The 18868-nt window shown below is 43.8% G+C and overlaps 1 protein-coding gene across 2 annotated transcripts in view; it reads right to left on the bottom strand.

Moving 5' to 3' along the window:
• TTYH3 (tweety family member 3) overlaps positions 1 to 18868 on the bottom strand; it is a 97112-nt gene that overhangs the window by 39232 nt on the left and 39012 nt on the right. For both annotated transcript variants that reach the window (XM_024214055.3, XM_024214056.3), the window contains exon 2: positions 4977 to 5146. In XM_024214055.3, the coding sequence (XP_024069823.1) occupies positions 4977 to 5146 (170 nt within the window). The remainder of the gene's footprint in view (positions 1 to 4976; positions 5147 to 18868) is intronic.

The following is an 18868-nucleotide window of genomic DNA, read 5'->3' as shown; positions in this document are numbered from 1 at the left end:
TATCTCAGGGACAAAGCTACAATGAGGTAGTCACATTAGAGCCCATGGAGGTTATGGGAGCCCAATCTGCAGAGGCCACTCTGCTGTAGTTATGCCAGTCTACCTTTAGGCAAACAGGGCAGGAAGTGGCCCCCAGCCAGCTGGGTTCCCACAGAAGCACTCCTGCACCTACCACATCCCACCGCAGCGTGAGCTGCTTGTGGTGATGCTCAGACCACACCTGCCACCCTATGCCTGTCCCCACAGGCCCTTGCTCTGGATTCAGACTGTGGCCATTGCTTCAATAGTGAGGAGCTCATCCAAAAAGATGCAGGGCCCGCACAAGGGGGCAGGGGAACTCAGGTACTGTTGTGATGGACATGTGCAGCCCCTGATCAGAGTTAATCTCTTTATTCTGTTACAAAGTGCTTCTCCTAAGTAGGCTAGATTCACAGGTGCACTCTAGCTCCTATGCAACTCTGACAACGATTTTCCATTGTCAACCTAGCGTGTTTAGCCAGTTAAACTGGATTTATGGAGTGGCCCAAAAGTAACTGGAGCATAGCAGTGACCCATGCCTCATTAGGGTAGGATCAAACCCTACCCGAATAGCATACCTTAGAGGTATTTAGAGAGGTGAGATATTGGTGAGGTCTGGCTCTTTATCTAGGTCAGGTAAAATTTCTATAAAAGTGCTGAGGAGGTTGTGGGTTTAATTTTTTTTTTTTTTTTTTTTTTTTTAAATAACTTGGCAGTATGGATCCTTGTTTGGTTTTGTGACACAGAGAGCACATTTATGACACCACTTGTTTGCATTTAGTGCCCAGCCACATTATTTGTGAACACAAAGCAAATGCTGTCTGTGCTCAAATGGCAAGTGTTCCATGGGCAAAATTGTTGGTGCGGGTATGAAGATTTGGGGTTTGATTCCCCACTGAATTACTTCCCTATCTTTTACAGCGGTAGTGCCCTTCAGTTAGTTCCAGTAGAGCTGCACCAACTTGAAACTGGAGGAACAATGGTGACGCAAGCTCTAAGGCTTTTTGACCTACTACGTGTATGCTTTGGATATGCTTTGCTACTTAGTTAGAAGTTCGGCACATAAAAGCGGAGTTCCAGGTGTTTTATGTTGATACAATATGTATATTTACTAATGTATGAAGTCTCAACTGCTGTTGCACAGATTTTTCCATTAGATAAAATTTACTGGTAAAGTGTTAGTTAGGTTTTGAATATAGGTGCTTTATCTTACGAAAACATCCAAACAAGATAGATTTTGGAGACACTCACACTGACAGAATTACCAACTTGAGATCATGTCTGCAGAGCTCCTGCACCATAAAATTTAGCACTAGCTCACTGAACAGTGAAATTTTTGTATAAACGTGTAAAGAGAACTTGTGTGTTTAGACAGCCTGCATATTGTGTTGGGGTATTTATGGATAAGACAGGTACGTTCTGATTTTCCATGTTGGTAAAGGTAAGCAACATTTGAGGATTTCAGAATTGGGAAGGAGGCCCCTAATCTATTTTTGCATCAGGGCCCTCACTACACCCCTGGTGTGTCTCATTCAGTTTTCCTATCCAGGAGGAAAACTACTGTAATATTGGGCCTTCAGGGTGCAGGGCTTGAAGTGAGAAACACCACTCATGCCCCCAATGTGAGACTGATCACCAGGCTTCCTAAGTATTCAGAAGTGACAAAGGCAGCTCATGGAGCAACTGGCCTTCTGGGAAGAAAATACTACTCAGATGAGCAAGTCTAGCAATGTTATTTGGAGTGCGTATATAGTCCAAAGTTAGCTAATTCTCAGGTAGGAGGACTGTTCAGACAGTGAAAGGTTCACAATGTCTAATCATTGAATCTCCTTTCAAATAAAAAATGAAAGGAGATTCAATGATTAGACATTGTGAACCTTTCACTGTCTGAACAGCCAAGCTATAAATTTTCATCTTTGCATCCACTCCTCACATCTATAGTCCATGTTGGCCAGCTTTGCTAAATGAGCAGAATTTCTCTGTAATCATCCTAGAACAAGCCAGAGCCAGAGGTCGATTACATATTCTCTCTCCAGGTGCTGGAAGACAGACATCTGGAGTAGTCTTATTTCCAGTCACCCTAAAATACATTGGCATCTGCCGGTCTGCCACCCTTAGTTCTTCCGAGTCCTGCGGTAGAATATATACCCAGTCAACTATTCTGACTAGCACCACAAGCTAATCTGTGACATCTAGACCCTTTTTAAAGTGCAGAGAAAGCAAAGGGTTGTCCATACTGTGTTCCTTAGCCAGCCATAAACTCTCCTGTACTGCCACCTCTAGCAGCAGGACATCTGAAAAACAGGCAACTTACCAGAGCTGCAGGTTGCAAAGATAGCAGATGCTGTCTTTGCAAGAGAGAAAGCAGCATTTGGACAGCACTTTCAATCACCACCAGTGATTATGAACTACTGCTTCATAAGCTAGCCAGTTATCAATTCGGTGGGGTGGGAGCGGGGCAAATGTAAAATAAATGAAGAGTCTAGCAAGAATTTTCCTGGAGGAGGAAGGAAAGAAGAAGATATTGCTTGGACAAATCATAAACCTTTGCTGTAATGACACACTCCTCCCAATTCATGCTTGGGAAAAACAACTAGACTATCAAACACTGAAGCAGCTAGTTGAGATTTCAGAAGAGATTCTCTCTAGCTTACTTTCAAACACCAGTTTTTTGTGGGGTGTATGATCAGTAATTTAACCTTTTACCTGCCTACTTTGGGAGGCACGAAACCCACAACAACATTTCCCATCTCACCCTTTCTACAGTTTAAAAACCTCACTACTGCAGATGCCTTGGACACAAAAACACTGCATAACAATAGCTACCAAGAGCCTGAAGCAGAACATTTATAAATAGCATCATTTAAAGCTCCTGTAAGAAAAGGTTAGGAACACAGCACTTTCAAATAAATTGAGAGTGGATGTTCATGCAGCTAAAGCTCCTGGGTCCACGAACAAGCAAGGTGACTGGGAGTTTAGATTTATTCTCTGAAAACTATTATTTCCCCCCTTTCCACTCAATACATCTGTATTTACCTAGAAAGGCACAGTTACTCTCTGAACAGAAGCCACTGTGCGACAAGATGCCAGCCCTTCTCAAACATTGCAAATCTCAGCCTTTAAAGGTGAATCCATCCCCAGTTTTCTATGCTCACAATAGAACGCACTGCTCTGCTTCACTGTTTGCTCTAGCACTTCAGAGGGTTTTGATTCTCTTTGCCCTGTGCCTGGAAAGAGCAAATGTGAACATGTACAGAGTACAAGCTAATCCCTCCTCAGGCAGCTAAGCCCCTTATCCACAGAACACAGCCCCGCCACCATGCAAACCTGAATGCTGCAGTCCAAACAGCCACCGACTCACCACGTGAGGAGAAAGAGGGGGAAGAAAAAGACAATCCCCTCCCCATTTCTCTCCCTTTGCTTTCCTCAGAAGTGAAGAATTCCCCACAAGTTCAAACACTGGAAGGAGAAATAAACGAAAGCAACAGCCCCCTAATGATTCTCCCAGGCTTCTAGCTTTTTACAGTGCTGATTCACTATAACTGCACCTGATCAGTGTGTTCAGGACAGGTAAGTGAAAATTAAGGCCTGATCTGACTGACATGGTAGTTTTGCATGGTCAAGGAATGCATGATCTTCTCCCAAGTATTCTCAGAATACTTTAAGAGTTAGAAACCAGGATGATGCATGGTAATCGATACTGTAGAGTTGCATGGTATTTCTAACCATAAATCACCACGATCACACCTGGGAGATCACCTCTACAGCAGGACTAGTTTTGCGAGTATGGACACTGATCAGCCCAAGCAGGGCCAGCTCTAGGCACCAGCCAACCAAGCACGTGCTTGGGGCGGCACCTCAGAAGGGGTGGCGGGGGGCGCTCAAGGGTTTTTTTTTTTTTTGGGGTGTTTTGGTTCGGGCGGGCGGGGGGGGGGGGGGGGGGGGGTGTGGGGGGGAAGGGGTGGGGGGGGGGGGGGGTGTTACGGCGGGGCAGCGCTCTTCTTTTTTGCCTAGGGTGGCAAAAAAAAGTTAGAGCCGGCCCTGAGCCCAAGTGCTGTCAAGAAAGGGCAGAGATTGATCTAAATGCAGGGGTACTTACTCACAGTTCACAGGCTGCAGTGTACGGTTTTTGCCACACACTGTCCAAATAAAGCCCCGGGTTTGTTTCAGAAATTGTTTAACTGAGTTTTCTATTTCCTAACTCCTGCCACTAACTTTTTGGAAGGCAGGGTTCCTGGTCTGCACCAACCCAAAAGCAGAATCCAATAGGACTGTATTCTCTTTCCCCATTATCCACTTGCTGCCAGTCTCCTTCACCTCCCTCGAATGTTTCTGGCATTAAAACATTAGTGGCGGACACTAGCAACATCACTAGCAATCCTTAAGGCAGTGCATCAGTCTTACCAAAGGGATAAAAATGGAGCAATCAGGATTGCAAGCACTGAATACCATTTACATAGGAAGAAGTCAGTATTCCAAACTCCAAGAGGAAGAACCATGCTTTTTTACCCCCTAAATCCACCTACCCAATATATTTGTTATTTCCTTAGGGAAACCTGCTTCCAATGTAAATTCCTGACTAGGCCTGATAATTATTTGAACTGCATCCATCTTAATTAGGTGATAAGCCTCTCAGGACAGGGTCCTTGTTTAACTGCTAGAAAATGGCAAATACCCTGCTGCTGTTATGGCACTTTATAGTCATCATCATATGACTCAAACCATTATGCAGTAAGGTGTGGAATAGCAATCAGAAAAGTCTATGCTGGATTTTAAAGTTAGGAGTACGCTAAAAGAGAGGAGGCTGTTTCCAACAATACCCTGTATCCAATATATTGAGTCACTGCGTTGGTAGCTGATGCTCAGCATATGTATGGTGTGGGAGGGATGCAGTGGAGGAAGTGGCAGTGACAAAATAGGTGATGTTAATTTACCCTGCAGACAAAATGTAAACTCACCTGCAGACAAGGGTGGCTATGATAACACACCAAGCAGTGCAGCAGCAATCTGCATTTAAGTGCTCTTCACTTTTTCGATGGCGGCAGCACAGCCAGAATGAGTAGAAGAGGAGGAAGAGGAGATCCAGAGCAAGGCAGGACAGGGCAACACCACCGAACAGCAACAAGGCCTGAGGAAGATGACACACCAAAAAAAAAAAAAAAAAAAATCAGTTACATCAGAGGCATCTCCATAGCATAAATACATGGCAGACAGATGATTTATCTGAGTCCCAGGGATTCTGCACTCATGGAATGGGTCACAGAATCCTCCCCTGGACACAAGACTTTAATGAATAAGCTTAGTTTCATAAACAGATACTCCACACATCCGCTTGTGAATGTGCGGAGTAAGCCACAAATAATGAAGGTACTATTGTCTTCCTGAGTCTGCAAGTCACATGAATGAGTCAAGATTTGGCCTTTAATCCAGAGCAGAGATCAGTACTGGGGCAGCTGGTTGAACTGTACAGCTACAAGTATAAGAGTGTGTTTCTATTTCTGCAGGTCTCTTAATCTTCACGAATAAAATATTCCCTCCAAAATAAATGGTAGAGCAACACTAAGACTAGAAATCCAAGTGCATGAGTGGGTTTGAAACAGAGGGTGGAATTTATTATCCACACTTGAAAGAGACACACTGCTTTTAAAAAAAATCAATCCTCAGTGCAGCAATATCTTGGAGGCTCAAGCTGGGCCTGTATGCTCCCACATACTGTACAGAGACAAAAAAAACAAATTATCTAGATAATACCAATGGAGATGGGAATATACAATATGTTTGAAATGCTCACAATCAGAACTAGTTTATGTGTCTACTTCTATTCATGTCTATGGTTTCCTTCAATGATACCCAATTAGAAACAGGAGTGCAGTGTTCACTCCAAATTTCTCATCAGAATCTCAGTGAAACTAGATTCATTAACAAAAAACAAAATGCTCCATTCAGAACATTCTAACATCAAATCCACACTTTTCCACATTAATGTAGTAAGAGATACTTCAGCTGATTGCATTTAATAGTCACCAACATCCAAATTCTACCCAGAAACCAAATAAAATTTAGAAATGGCTTTAATATCTGGAATGGGGCCCAAGGATTTAGTGCTGACCCAATAGTCCTAGTAGACTGCAGTTTAGATACAGATCTGTACCAGCATGGGCAAAACAAAGGATTCTTAATCAACGGCATCTTCCTGATCTCTCTCTCACCTCCCCTCCCCCCTTCTTCTCTCACTACAATCCCACACTACATTACATTACAAGAGAGATTTGATTTTTTTATTTTTTTTTTTAATTTAAAAACTTATAACTCCTACCTGGTCAGACAACTGAGCTGAGGAATGTTGCAGTTACATGAAATGTGGATTTAAGCAAGGGCTGTTACACCATGGACGAAATGCCAAGGTAACCTCGTCTTGGAGGGAGGGTTTATAGATTTGTATTTTCCTTCCCCACTCCCTTTTTGTTTTATAGCTACCCCCAGCTGCATTAGTGTCCTGGGAAGTCTTGCAAGCTGTACAGTTCACTGTACTTCCAATCAAGCTTGTGTCAGTGTTGGCAGAACTTGGTACTGGTCAACCATACATCATGAGATTTGCATCAGTTTACAGCCTGTCTGTTGAATTGCAAGTAGCCCACATGGCAGCACAGTATAATCATCAAGGCTTTGACAATAAATCCACAGCATTTACCAGAAGAAAATAACTACAGGTAATTAACGCATACCTAACAAGACAGCACAGAAAGATATCAGATCATACCAAGAATCATACACATAGCTGAAACTATCAAAATGGGGGTGGGGAGGCCAGAAGGGAGAGTTCTATTCCCGTCACTAGATCATACCACATGGTGTGTGTGCTGTTAAAAGAGTTTCTGAACAGAGGGGGTCTTCAACAGGGCAACTGTATTCCCACTTCCCAAGGCCTGCCATCTACCAGCAGATAGTACTAAACTAAATACACCTGCCATACTGAGATTCCTTTACAACACCTTAAGTATGGTCCCAGGCAAACTGCACAAGAAAACAAAAAAATTCCCCCTTCAATGGATACGCTCAGAGAAGCAGTACTGCCTGAAACAGGAGCCTCGCTAATAATCCATCCCTTTCCTAACACACCGTAGTCTTTCTTCAGTGGTGAAGGTTTCATGCTGCAGCTCAGCATGCAGAGACATCATCCTCCCACATAACAAAGATTGGGTGACACAAGCGACTGGAACCAAGCAAAAAAAGTCAGGATTGTGAAGTGATGTTTTAATTTGTTTCGCTGTAACTATTCAGCTGAATGGGACTTGTCTGTATCTAGGAGCATTCCAAGGTTCTATGTTCACGTCAGAGAGCAAGTGTTTGTTTTCAGCTAGTGGACGTACACCATAAAAAAATGAAATCATACAAGACTGGAGTTGCTAATCCTTCCAACAAAACAATTTAGGACCCAGAGACAGGATGGCAGTGAAAGACTAGCTTCAACTGAAGACAGGCCAGTACTTGCTTGCCAGGATTAAACTACTAGTATTTAAAGAGGGACTGCAAGGCTGGATAAAACCCTTAGTCACTTTATCCTGCAACACTAAATCTGGGACTCTGTTATTCAAGGCCACATTATTCTGAGTAAATTTAAAATTATGCACTTGGCTTTTTGCCATGGAGAGAGCACAGATTCCTCAAGCTATCAGAACCATTATAGCAAATGATGCAGGAACCATACTTATCTGGAGACAGCCTGAAGGAGCAACATTTTACCACTGTAGTGACACTTCTGGCAGAAGCCAAAAATCAAGCAGTCCTTGAATGTGAGCGTAAATCCAAGTAGTATCAGACAGATTGGCAGATGTAGCTATACTGTAGCAGCAAACTTTCAAAATAAGAACAGTAGCAGTGCATACGGAAGCAGTGATTGTGCAGCACTGCTAGGATAGAAACAACCAAATGAAACTGGTTTCAGAGAGATTCAATACCCTGGAACTGCCATCTTTTGAGGCTGGAGTGGACAGCCTGCTGTACTTCCCATAGGCTTGCTGCTATTTAAAGGCTGGCCTGACTCTAGGACAGTCAGATTCCTGGTGTTGATAGTCACATTCACAAAATAAACAGGAGCAACAAGTATCCAGATCTCAATGCCAAGAAAGGGAGAAGTCCCAGAGCAAGAGAGAGGGTACCAGGGGCAACAGATTGCCACCATTCAGTGGATGGCTAGCACTATCTGGGCACTTGCAAGATCATCCACATGACCCTACCATGTGCTTCATTCCTAGTTGAAGGGACCATCACTGTGAAGAGAGAGGGTAGTTCAGTTTCCAGAACGGTGCACTTCTTGACCTCTACTAAGATCACATCAACATGGGAGGTAATTAGTGCCAAGGGTAACTGGTTCTATTGATGTGCACCCCTATCCTTTGGAAAGAGCTGAGACCACCAACTCATTGTTCTGAGGCCAGAGGTTCCCCAACTGTGATCCATGGATCACTGGCGGGCCACAGAGAGACAGCTGGTTTTGGTTCTCTTTTTTCTTAGCTGCTAAGATTGCAACAAAAAACCCCTACAAATACACAAAATACTTTCCTAATAGCAACTTCTCCATATAAGGAGTTGTTGTTACAGCCACAAAGACATCTGACCATCATGCATGGGAGGGGAAGCGATCTGTGTAATAGCATATGGACAAGAGGTCTACAAGATAATAGGAGAAAAACTAAGATGATCCTACCTGTGAGAGAGCTTGAGAAGCCCTCACCCGGGCCGCTAAACAGCTTCAATATGGTAACTTTCAGTCACTACTCCTCGAACCAGAATTTAAACTTGTGGCCTGGAAGAGAAGAGCTCCCATCTAGTCAGTCAAAGCCAATCCAGTGCCCAAAGATCATTTTATGGATAGACGGAGTATACTGAAATCAAGAGATCCTTCCCCTTGAAAGGCTTTGTAACGGGGGTAGGATGATGCAGGTGCAAGGGTTAACATTTCCATTTAGTTTGCAGCTATTTGTTCCCCACTTTTGATTTTACAGCACTATAGGGCAGGATTTTGTTTGCTTAAAAAAAAAATAATAATTTTTACTGAGCAAACAAAACTTGTTCAAAGATTGCTGCTGCAGATAGGAGGAAGAGGTCTGGAAGGTTGGTTTTGGGCACACAATTTGCCAGTAAACAGATTTAAATAGTGGTGTATCCCCCGGGAAACTATTTTAGAAAAGTATGGAGCTTCATTAAAATCTTCTGAAGCAGGACACTAAAGCCTTCACGTATCCTTGAAAAGCAACAGCATAAAGTACTTACTGGAAGAGCTAACTTTCCCACATCACAACCTATTGATCCATGAGTGAGCCAGTCATTTTCACTACCACAATAAAACATAGCGCTAGTTATATGGCCTCAACACCAAGCCAAGAGAGTTGCCCTTGATCTTCATTTTGGACTTTTCATAAAGCCCAAACCAAAAACACCCACTTACTCTACACTTCAGGAACACTTCACCTGCATTACAGCAGTGGATGAAGTGTAACAACTGTTAGTGAGAAGCTATCCAGTCTACAGTGACATTTGGTGCAGCCAAACTACAGAGACATGACTCCAATGAGCACACTTTCCGAGTTAGGCGCAGTGATAAGAATTTGGCTGCAATCTACTTGTGGATTGCCTCTTCCACCAATGAGCTAAAAATTGCTTCTGCTTAAAATTCAACTATTTCAGTCCAATGGACAGTTATGGATTTTAAACTAAGTGTCTACAGTTAGTTTAATCACTGCTGGACTGTGAACTATTTATAGTTTACTTTATAATTCGCCTTTGCCAGAAGAAAGCTTTCCCTGCAATCTGTGACTAATGTTCCTTCCGGATTTACAAGCAGCAACGTGAGATATAAAATAAAAGCGGGGGGGGGGGGGGGGGGGGGGGGAGACACGACATCCTGAGGATATGAAGTAGCCCCAGAGCTATTTCCTCCACCTTTGCCTCTGGTACAAAGAGGGCCAGCACACCTCGCTCATTAAAAAGCCCAGTAGGAGTCCCATTTCTCCTATCCACTGCAAACACTACCCATCGCCTTTCAGTGCTGACCGTTTCTTAAAGCTGGTAATATGAAGGAAGCAGCTGACCTTCCAGCTCTTCCCCAGACCATGCGATAGTTTATCTTAATTCACTTTAGTAGGTTTAATGCATTGTAATTAGTCCGCTTTAAGTGCAGCTTTCATTAATTCAGATTAATTTTCCTGAGTGTCTGCACATAGATAAGCCCTGAGACTGCAGTTAGAGTTTGACTAAAGCATCCATCACTAAAGCTTCCCCCTGTCACTCTGGCCCCCATTTTACAATGAATACATTCAGCACCCTTCCAGTTTGGCCAGTGTACATGAGACAAACTGTTGCCGCTTAAAGGTTCGTGGGCTCCACTATTCAGAGGTCTTGCCAGATCTTTATAGAACGCCAGGGCTGCAACAAAGGGCGACGCAGGTAAGGTTGGACCCCTTAATTACCACAGGTCACATGGGGGCAAGGCCTAGAATTCATTCCAGTGGCCCCCAGTCACAAAACAAATGTTAGCTAATAAGAACCCAAACCACCCAGTACAAAGGATTCACTTAACATGAAGCTGGTATTTTCTTTAACTGCAAATTCAAACCCAAGCCATATTAATCAGCAATGGAATACTGGTGTTCCAATGGGTTAAAATTAAAGTACAACCCATTCTTTCCCCCAGTTGTTACCACACTCTAATCTCCATTTTACAGCAAGGAAACACTCCCTTACTGTAAGGGGGCAGGGGGTCCCTCTAAATTGGTTGCTCTTATCCTGTTTCTCTGTAATAATGGCTGAAAGCCTCCACACACTATGGAAAGAATAAGACTCTCTCCAAATTCAGCATCTACTGACAGGTCCCCACAGACTAAAATGTTTATTAAATGAGGCTTAGCTCAGAACTGGCAGCTTGTCAAATGAACGTTCTCACTGAAAAGGTGGATTTCCTTTCTGGGGCTTTTGCAAATTCCCTTCCAGGAATCTAACAAAACAGATGCATCAGTGTTAAAGCAGTTATTTGTATTCCACTTTTGCAGGATTGGGATAAAGATTGTCAGGGGAATGGGCCTTTACCTTCAGAAGCTACCCCTTTCCCATATTCCCTAAGGTACAGATCAGACCAGATTGGTAACATTGTTTGGGGACAACCCACAGTTATCTGCAATACTTAAGATAAAGGGACTCTCACTGGCAAGGGGATAGCCTAGAGGACCCAATGGGTCTCTTCTGTCACTAGTGTCTATGATTCATAGTTCCCTACCTCAACTACTGCAGGTTTATACCATTTCTGACACTGCAAATACACAATGGATTAGTACATCTATTCCTGGCCCACAATGGTTCCTCCATTTGAATTTTTACCTCCTTAGAAAGTTCTACTTTCTGTTAAAAAGTTAAAACCAAAACCTCCTCACTAAGTAGTTTGCCAGCAAACTAGAAATTGGAAAGCAGTTGTGATAAACTAGGAAAGTGTGTTTATTAATACGGTACAGATTCCTGTGTGGTTGTTTATGAGGAGTTACTTGCTATGGAGTTAGATCAAGAGGGACAGGTAAAGAAACCAAGAACAGGTGAAACAATGGCCCAGATAAAGAACACCCCTGCAAAATGCAAATGCCATGGAGAGGAGACTTCACAGGCCCAGACCAGGTGACATGCTGAGAAGAGCGATCAAAGGGAGCATTAAACCCTTAACCTTGGTCTACGCTACCAACTTATGTTGGTATAACTACATCGCTCAGCTTTTGATTTGCCACACCCCTGAGCGATGTAGTTATACTGACCTAACTCCAGGTGTAGACAGCGCTATGCTGACAGACAGATACATAGGTATCGCCTCTCAGGGAGGTGGAGTAACTACACCGATGGAAGATGCTCTCCCGTCAGCATAGGCAGCATCTTCACCAAGCGCTGCAGTGGTGTAGCTGTGTCGCTGCAGTGCTGTAAGTGTAGACAAGCCCTTAGAAAACTTCAAAGGCTATAGAGAAGGAGGAAATTTTGGCATGTAGGGGAGACTGCCCAGGGTGTCAGTGAAAGAGCTCACAAGCGGACACAGACTGGGAGAAATAGGAGCTGAGAGCAGGCAGGTTCTCTCGAAGCAGGCCTAGGCATCTAGCCCGGGAGCTGCTAAGAGCCACGTGGTTAGGTCTCTGTGTTACCTTTAACCCACATCTCTGAAAGCTGTATTCCTGCTGTTAATATTAACACTGTGAGAGAAGGCTTTGTGGTGCCTGACTATTAACCACTAGTCTCAACTCCCAGGGAAAGTCAACCACAGGGCCTAAATGCCAACTGGGCGTGCTGAAAGTCAGGGTTGGTACACAGGGGGCTGTAACCCAAGTCTTGGTGTAAGGGTGGGCAAGTTGAGAGACTGAGGCCTGACACCTATGGGGTGCACTCAGGGAGACCCGCAACAAGGACAGCAGTGCTGTTAGTCCAGTTAAAAGAAAAAGTATTAGTGTCCATACAAGTCAGAGACAAACAAGCACTAGGCTTTAGCCAGGTAGTGCAAGCTCCACTGCCAACACTTCCCCCACAAACACAGCTCTGCTAATGGAGTTCAACTCTGCTATTCCAAGCCTGCATGTCTCAATGGCAAGACTCAGTGGTGCCAAGCTGCCTGTTGTGTACATAAAGCACTAGAAATGTACCAAGTCATTTTTACCCAAGCACATGATCCAAACACTAGCAGTCTTAAATATCTTAAAGGAAGGAAAAATTACTTCTGGGTGGAGTCAGTGGCTTAATCCCACTCCTCTCCTGCCCCACAAACCAACCCCCTGCCTGTAAGTCTCTTCAGTCTAAACATTTAAAAAGGGAATTAAAAAGAGGCACCTCAATTTCTACCAGTTCCAGTCCCAGCCCTTGGGTCACCGGGGAGGAGGTACCACACACATCCAGTGTCTGCACATTCCTAGAACTAACTCTGTACCAAAGCCAGAATTTGAAGCCAAGACTCCAGATGTAAGAAATCAATGCTTTAGCTCGCACACAAATCCAGATACATATGGAATTTCATTTTGAGCTAGCCACTGATTCAGCTCTTCACCTCTTAATTTGGTAGACTCCTCTGAGCATCTATTAGACCCATGGACTCCGCACATAAAAGAAGAGAGTAGTTCTGGAGTGAATAACTAATAAATCTCTATGTGTGCCAGGAGTTGTTACCACCTACTCTCACTGAAGGAGGAGGTTTGGCTCATGACATTAGTCCAGTTACTAGTGTGAAAACACTCAGCCCTTCTGGCCAGTTACCAATGTCATGCATATTGGGGCAAGGGACAAGGTGAATTGCAGAGACTTAGTAGTCTACGCCATCCCCTGCCAATGCAGGATTGTTCCCTACACCCCTCTGGAAGCGCTAGCTGTCTGTCACTACACACAGAATGTTGTCATTAGGGAGACCACCTGCCATTCCAATTACAGGGCAGGCACTGCTGAGGTCTGAAGGAAGTAGATATAGCACTTGGTATACAAGGAATACCTAATGGACGGTCCAGACGCTACTGGAGGCTAGAAAAGAGTTAACCTATTCTCCCTCCTGCAGAGTCTGTTTTTGTCTTCATGGAGTATGGGATCCTCCTAGAAACCCTCTTCGACCTGAGCATGCACCACACCGCATAACTTCAAGGGCCCTCTACTATGGCATACTTGCATCCAGCAGAGATGGCTAGATGCCGCTCTCCATAATTGCAGTCATCCCTGCTCCTTTGGTCAGCCCAGAATGCCTTTCCCAGGGAACTCTGTATAAAAATTGCCCTCCTACTGGTAAGGGTGGGGGCCCAAGACCAAATTCAGGATCACAGCAGTGTGTTCCCCTCCACTGTGGCCAACCAAATGATTAAAAGATGACTTTAGCTGGAACGGTGTTTAAACTACTCACTGAGCCCCAGCATAGATGGGTCCTTTAAGAGAGGGCTCTCCCCAAAGTGGGCAGAGGTGGAAAAGTCAATGATTTTTCCCAATGGAAACAGCCTGTGAAGGTCACTATCTGGAAGTCAAATATGAAGGACTGGAGGACAGCCTTAAACAAAAAAACAAGGAAGGAGCAAGGGCAGCCAGCCAGATCTGTATGGGACAGAAACAAAACAAGCTTTATCCAGTCACGGAAAATTAGCTGAACGGAAATCCATCAGTGAAGAAGATATTTTTCCATACGTGTGACCGCTGTAGATAATACAGCTCAGCTTGTTTCCTTTTAAATACAATTAGGCTGCATTTTGAGTATCTTCAAGGATTCAGTACCATATGCAGTATTTGAAAAGCTCTGCTGTGGAAAGAAGCCAACTTTACAATGTGTCTTAAATATATGCATGCACTTGCAGATCTAATTAGTGCATGCGCACGTGCGTGCATGTGTGACTGTTCTTCCAATATACCTTGTGTTCTCTGCTAATGGCATCTCCACCTAAAAACAAAAACATTTCTCAGCACTGAGTACCTCACTATTTGGAGGCTTAGCAAGAGAAACTGAAAGGGAAGTGGTTTGAATAGATCTCTTCCTGTAACAAACGCAAAAGGAAAAAGCTTCCACAGAAGAGTGATGGAAACTGTATAGTCTTCACAACAGGAGTTTTGGTTGTGCAGATCTACTCTGAAGAGCAATAATTAATAAAAAAAAAAACAACCCACCAACTATCACACTTTGGGTTTTGACGTTTGCCACCATTAACGGTGTTCCAGTTTACAAGGAAAAAAGACACATTCTAGTTACCAGTCCTACAAACTCACCTCATTACACAAGATTCAAGCTGGGCTCTTCCTTATTTCCCATCACCTCCCCTAAAAAGCTTTGGCAGGACAAATCATACCTTTTGTGATCTCTCTCACCCCTTGCCTTCAAACAATTTTGCACAGCTGTAGCAATGCTGTTGATTAGGCACAGGGGGAAAAAGAATCCAGCTCACTTCCCTAGCTCAGATGGTTCAGTAGGGCTAATGGGAATTAAAAAACAGTAAGATCTATTTTGCCCCTAAACTGAGCAGATGATGATTTCATGTAGGGAGCAGATCTGCCAAACAGAGTGGTGCTATTTTTACCCAATCACTTTGCAGACTACAACCATGTGTTATATGGCAGGACTAAAGAGATTAAGGAGTGACTTCATTACAATTTAATATCTACATGGGGAACAAATATTTAATAACAGGCTCTTCAGTTTAATGCAGAAAGGTATAACAATCCAATGGCTAAAAGTTGAAGCTAGACAAATTCAGACTGGAAATAAGGCATACATTAAACAATGAGAGTAATTGTAAATTGTTCCTGTGGTTAAAGAGTCATGGTGGATTCTCCATCACTGAATTTTTATATCAAGATCAGATGTTTTTCTAAAATATATGATCCAGGAATTACTTTGGGGATGTTCTATGGCCAGGAGATCAGACTAGATCACCACAATGATCCCTGCTGGCTTTGGAACCTATGACTTTCAGAAGTTTGTACAAGCGGAAAAAGGATGCCATCAAAGAAGGTGTTCATTTCTCTCAGCAACGGTTATTATTCGCAAAATGTAGCAAACATCTGGGTATGTTCAAAGAAGTTGTGACTTGACACAAGGAATTAATTCTTGCCATCAGAGTGGAATCAAAAGTAACGCATAGCAGATGCTGGTGGAGCACCATAAACTTATTCACGTGACAGATAGGAAATGAGAAGAGTCCAGGGCTAGAGAAGTGTGGGAATGTGATGTGCCCCTGGGATGTGAGCTCTATGCTGTGCCAATGGGGTTTATGGGGGTCCTTAGATCATTTCTAGAAAGAAGTTTCACCTCTGAAATGACGACATACAATACTGCTGTAAGGAACCATTTGAAGAAATTCATCTTAATCCTTCTTAGATTTCTATATCTAAATCTGCTAGAGGTCCACTGCTGTCTACTCTCTGTTCAGGGATAACTTTCACAGCATTAAAGCAGTTTATATGAGGCTGTTTAATTTGAAAGGAATTCAGAAGTCAACACCAAGACACCAACGTGGTATGGTTAGTTGAGTAGAAAGGCAACTTAATTGGAATGTGGGAATAAATTCAACAACATTCTCTCATGGCATTAGCACGTCAAAGAGGCAATCCCCAAAATGGCAACCACCAAGGTACCAAAATATCCCCCTCCCCCAAGTTCATTAAAGATCTTTCTCAAGAATAAAGAAGATTGCCATATCAGCTCTTACAGTACAGTCTTCAGGGATTAAATTAGAAAAAAGTGAGTAATGGATATTCCCCATCTCTACCCACTTAGACCCCAAAATAAGACGTTCTGCACAGTCTATCATGATTATCTTCATAAAGCACTCTAAGGGATAATAATTTTATCAGCAGTGATACTGTTAAGAGTTTAAAAGTTACTACAACTAGGCTTCAGCGCCAACACACCATTAAGATGAACAGGGCAATTCATAGCACTCACAAGTATTGTCTCAGGCTATCACTACTGTTTACACTTGGTTCACTTTTTGTGGATGATCTTTGCAACCAAAGGGCAAGAGAGACTTTTTAAATGAAAGTTTAGGAGTAGTCTACACTTGGGATTTGCCCCAACTGCAATCCTCCATGGCCAGCCACAGGTGTGGCTGCAAACCCTTGGGGTAGGCAAGCATACTTACTGTTTGCACAGGGGGAACAACACATGGGTTTCGCACAGGGGTTAACTCCACCAATACAAATAATGGTTCTACCAGTCTACACTGCACAAATGCAACCTGCTAGCTACACTGATGGGTGACCTTCCACAGAAGAAACACACATAAATCCACTGCAAGCCAGCCCACTTGACCCTCTCTTTTAAAATAAGCTATATAAGGCCAACTTTAATAGGGTAGCTACTCTGGAGGAAGATGCCAGGTTTTAAACAGAAAACAGAAGAGAAAAAGCAATAGTTCTCTGATGCTAGGTTATTTTAAACTATGAATGGGAGGACTGGAGTGGGGAGGAGAGATAACACAGACCCCATATCTGTCTACTGACTATGTGGAATTTAAGTGACCCAGCATGAATGAACAGTGTAGCAGGCTGTTAGAAATTTAGACACAGTATATCTGTAACAATCAAGTGCAGCACTCTTCACTTGAAATGGGCACAAATCCTCAGAACTTCCCCTTCAAAAGCATTTGTATCTGTATAGGAAGGAATTTTTCTCTTTGCCTTCTGGCATGGGGTATTTGGGGGGGGGGGGAAGGGAGGGAAGCACAAAAAGGTAAAGCTTGTTTAGGTGCAGGAAAGAAAAAAGCTTTTCCCATCTGCTCTCTCCCTTAGGGAGTGGGGGGCGAAGAAGAGGGAGGAAAAACAGCTCACAAAAGGATAAGTCTACACTACACACTAAGCTCCAAGACAAAGCCAACTGATACTTCGCATTCAGGAGCCTTCCAATCTAGAAACAAACAAAAAACCCTTTACCACGTAGCGCTTGTAACATACAGGAAGCAGCAAGATCAAAGCTAGCAAAGCCAGCCAAGACCCACCACAGTCACAGCTGGAGACTGTTTCTGCAGCACTGACAAGACTGGAAGCCTCATTAACCACTTCTGTCTCAGCACTGCAGACTGTGCAAAGCAAGCTATACAGCTGAGAGGCCTGGTGCAGGCTCCTCACCAATTGCTGGAAATGACTAGGGCCTCCAGCAAGCTACACTAAAGGGAAATACAGTAACTCCTCACTTAACTACAATGTTATGTTCCTGAAAAACACAACTTTAAGCAAAACGATGTTAAGCGAATCCAATTTCCCCATAAGAATTAATGTAAATGAGGGGGTTAGGTTCCAGGGAAATTTTTTTCACCAGACCAAAAAAAAAAAAAAACACACACCACACACACACAGTTTTAAACAATTTAATACTGGTACACAGTGATGAGGATTGTGAAGCTTGGTTGAGGTGGAGGAGTCAGAGGGTGGGATATTTCCCTTACTGCTAAATGATGAACTAGCATTTGGCTGAGCCCTCAAGGGTTAACACACACACACACACACACACACACACACCCCCGCAGCAGCAGCAATGGAGGGAGAGAAGCGCATTTCCCCTAAGTATACTGCCTTGTTAATTAGATCAGCTTGCTGATAGGCAGCTGCTGCAAGCTCCCTGGTATGACCCCTGTGCTCTATGGAAGATGGGGTAAGTGGTGTGCAGGGGGGACACCCTGACATTAGCGCCTCTCTTCCTTCCCTCCCCCCTACCCCAACCCCACAGCAAGCAGGAGTTTTGGGGAGCAGCTCCAAGGCAGAGGGCAGGAGCAGCACATGGCAGTGGGGGGAGGGACACAGATGAACTGCAGGCAGCTGCTGCACAGGGAACTTAGGGGAGCGGGGAGCTGATAGAGGGCTGCCGGTCCACACTGGTTCCAAGCCCCCACCAGCTAGCTGCAAGGGGCTGGTCTTCCTGCAAGCAGTAGACAAAGCAGGTGGCTGCCAAATGACATTAGAAGGGAGCATTACACAACTTTAAACGAGCATGTTCCCTAATTGATCAGCAACAAAACAACGTTAACTGGGACGACTTTAAGTGAGGGGTTACTGTATAGTTTTAAATAGACACTTTCCTTCACTTAGCACCACAGAACTGCAGATATCTTCTCGGCAACCAGAGGCAGTCAGACAGTATGTCCCTGAGAAGAGCATTCTGGCAAGCGGTCAACACTCATGATGAGTCACGCTGCTTCTTCTGTCCAGTTGTCAAGATAATCAAAGAGGACCATATGCTTTTAAGTATCATTCATAAGAGAAGAATACATATGCACTGAAGTGATATACTTCTGGATCAAACTATATAACAGCAGCTTGAGAGCAGCTGCAGGGTAAGTAGGGTGCCACAAGGCTGGGGGGGGGGGGGGGGGGGGGGGGGGGG

The sequence above is a fragment of the Terrapene carolina genome, unplaced genomic scaffold (assembly GCF_002925995.2).
Source record: "Terrapene carolina triunguis isolate 2854851 unplaced genomic scaffold, T_m_triunguis-2.0 Scaffold93, whole genome shotgun sequence".
Classification (NCBI taxonomy): Eukaryota; Metazoa; Chordata; order Testudines; family Emydidae; genus Terrapene; species Terrapene triunguis.
The sequence above is the reverse complement of the archived record's forward strand: the minus strand, read 5'-3'. Positions and strand labels throughout refer to the sequence as shown.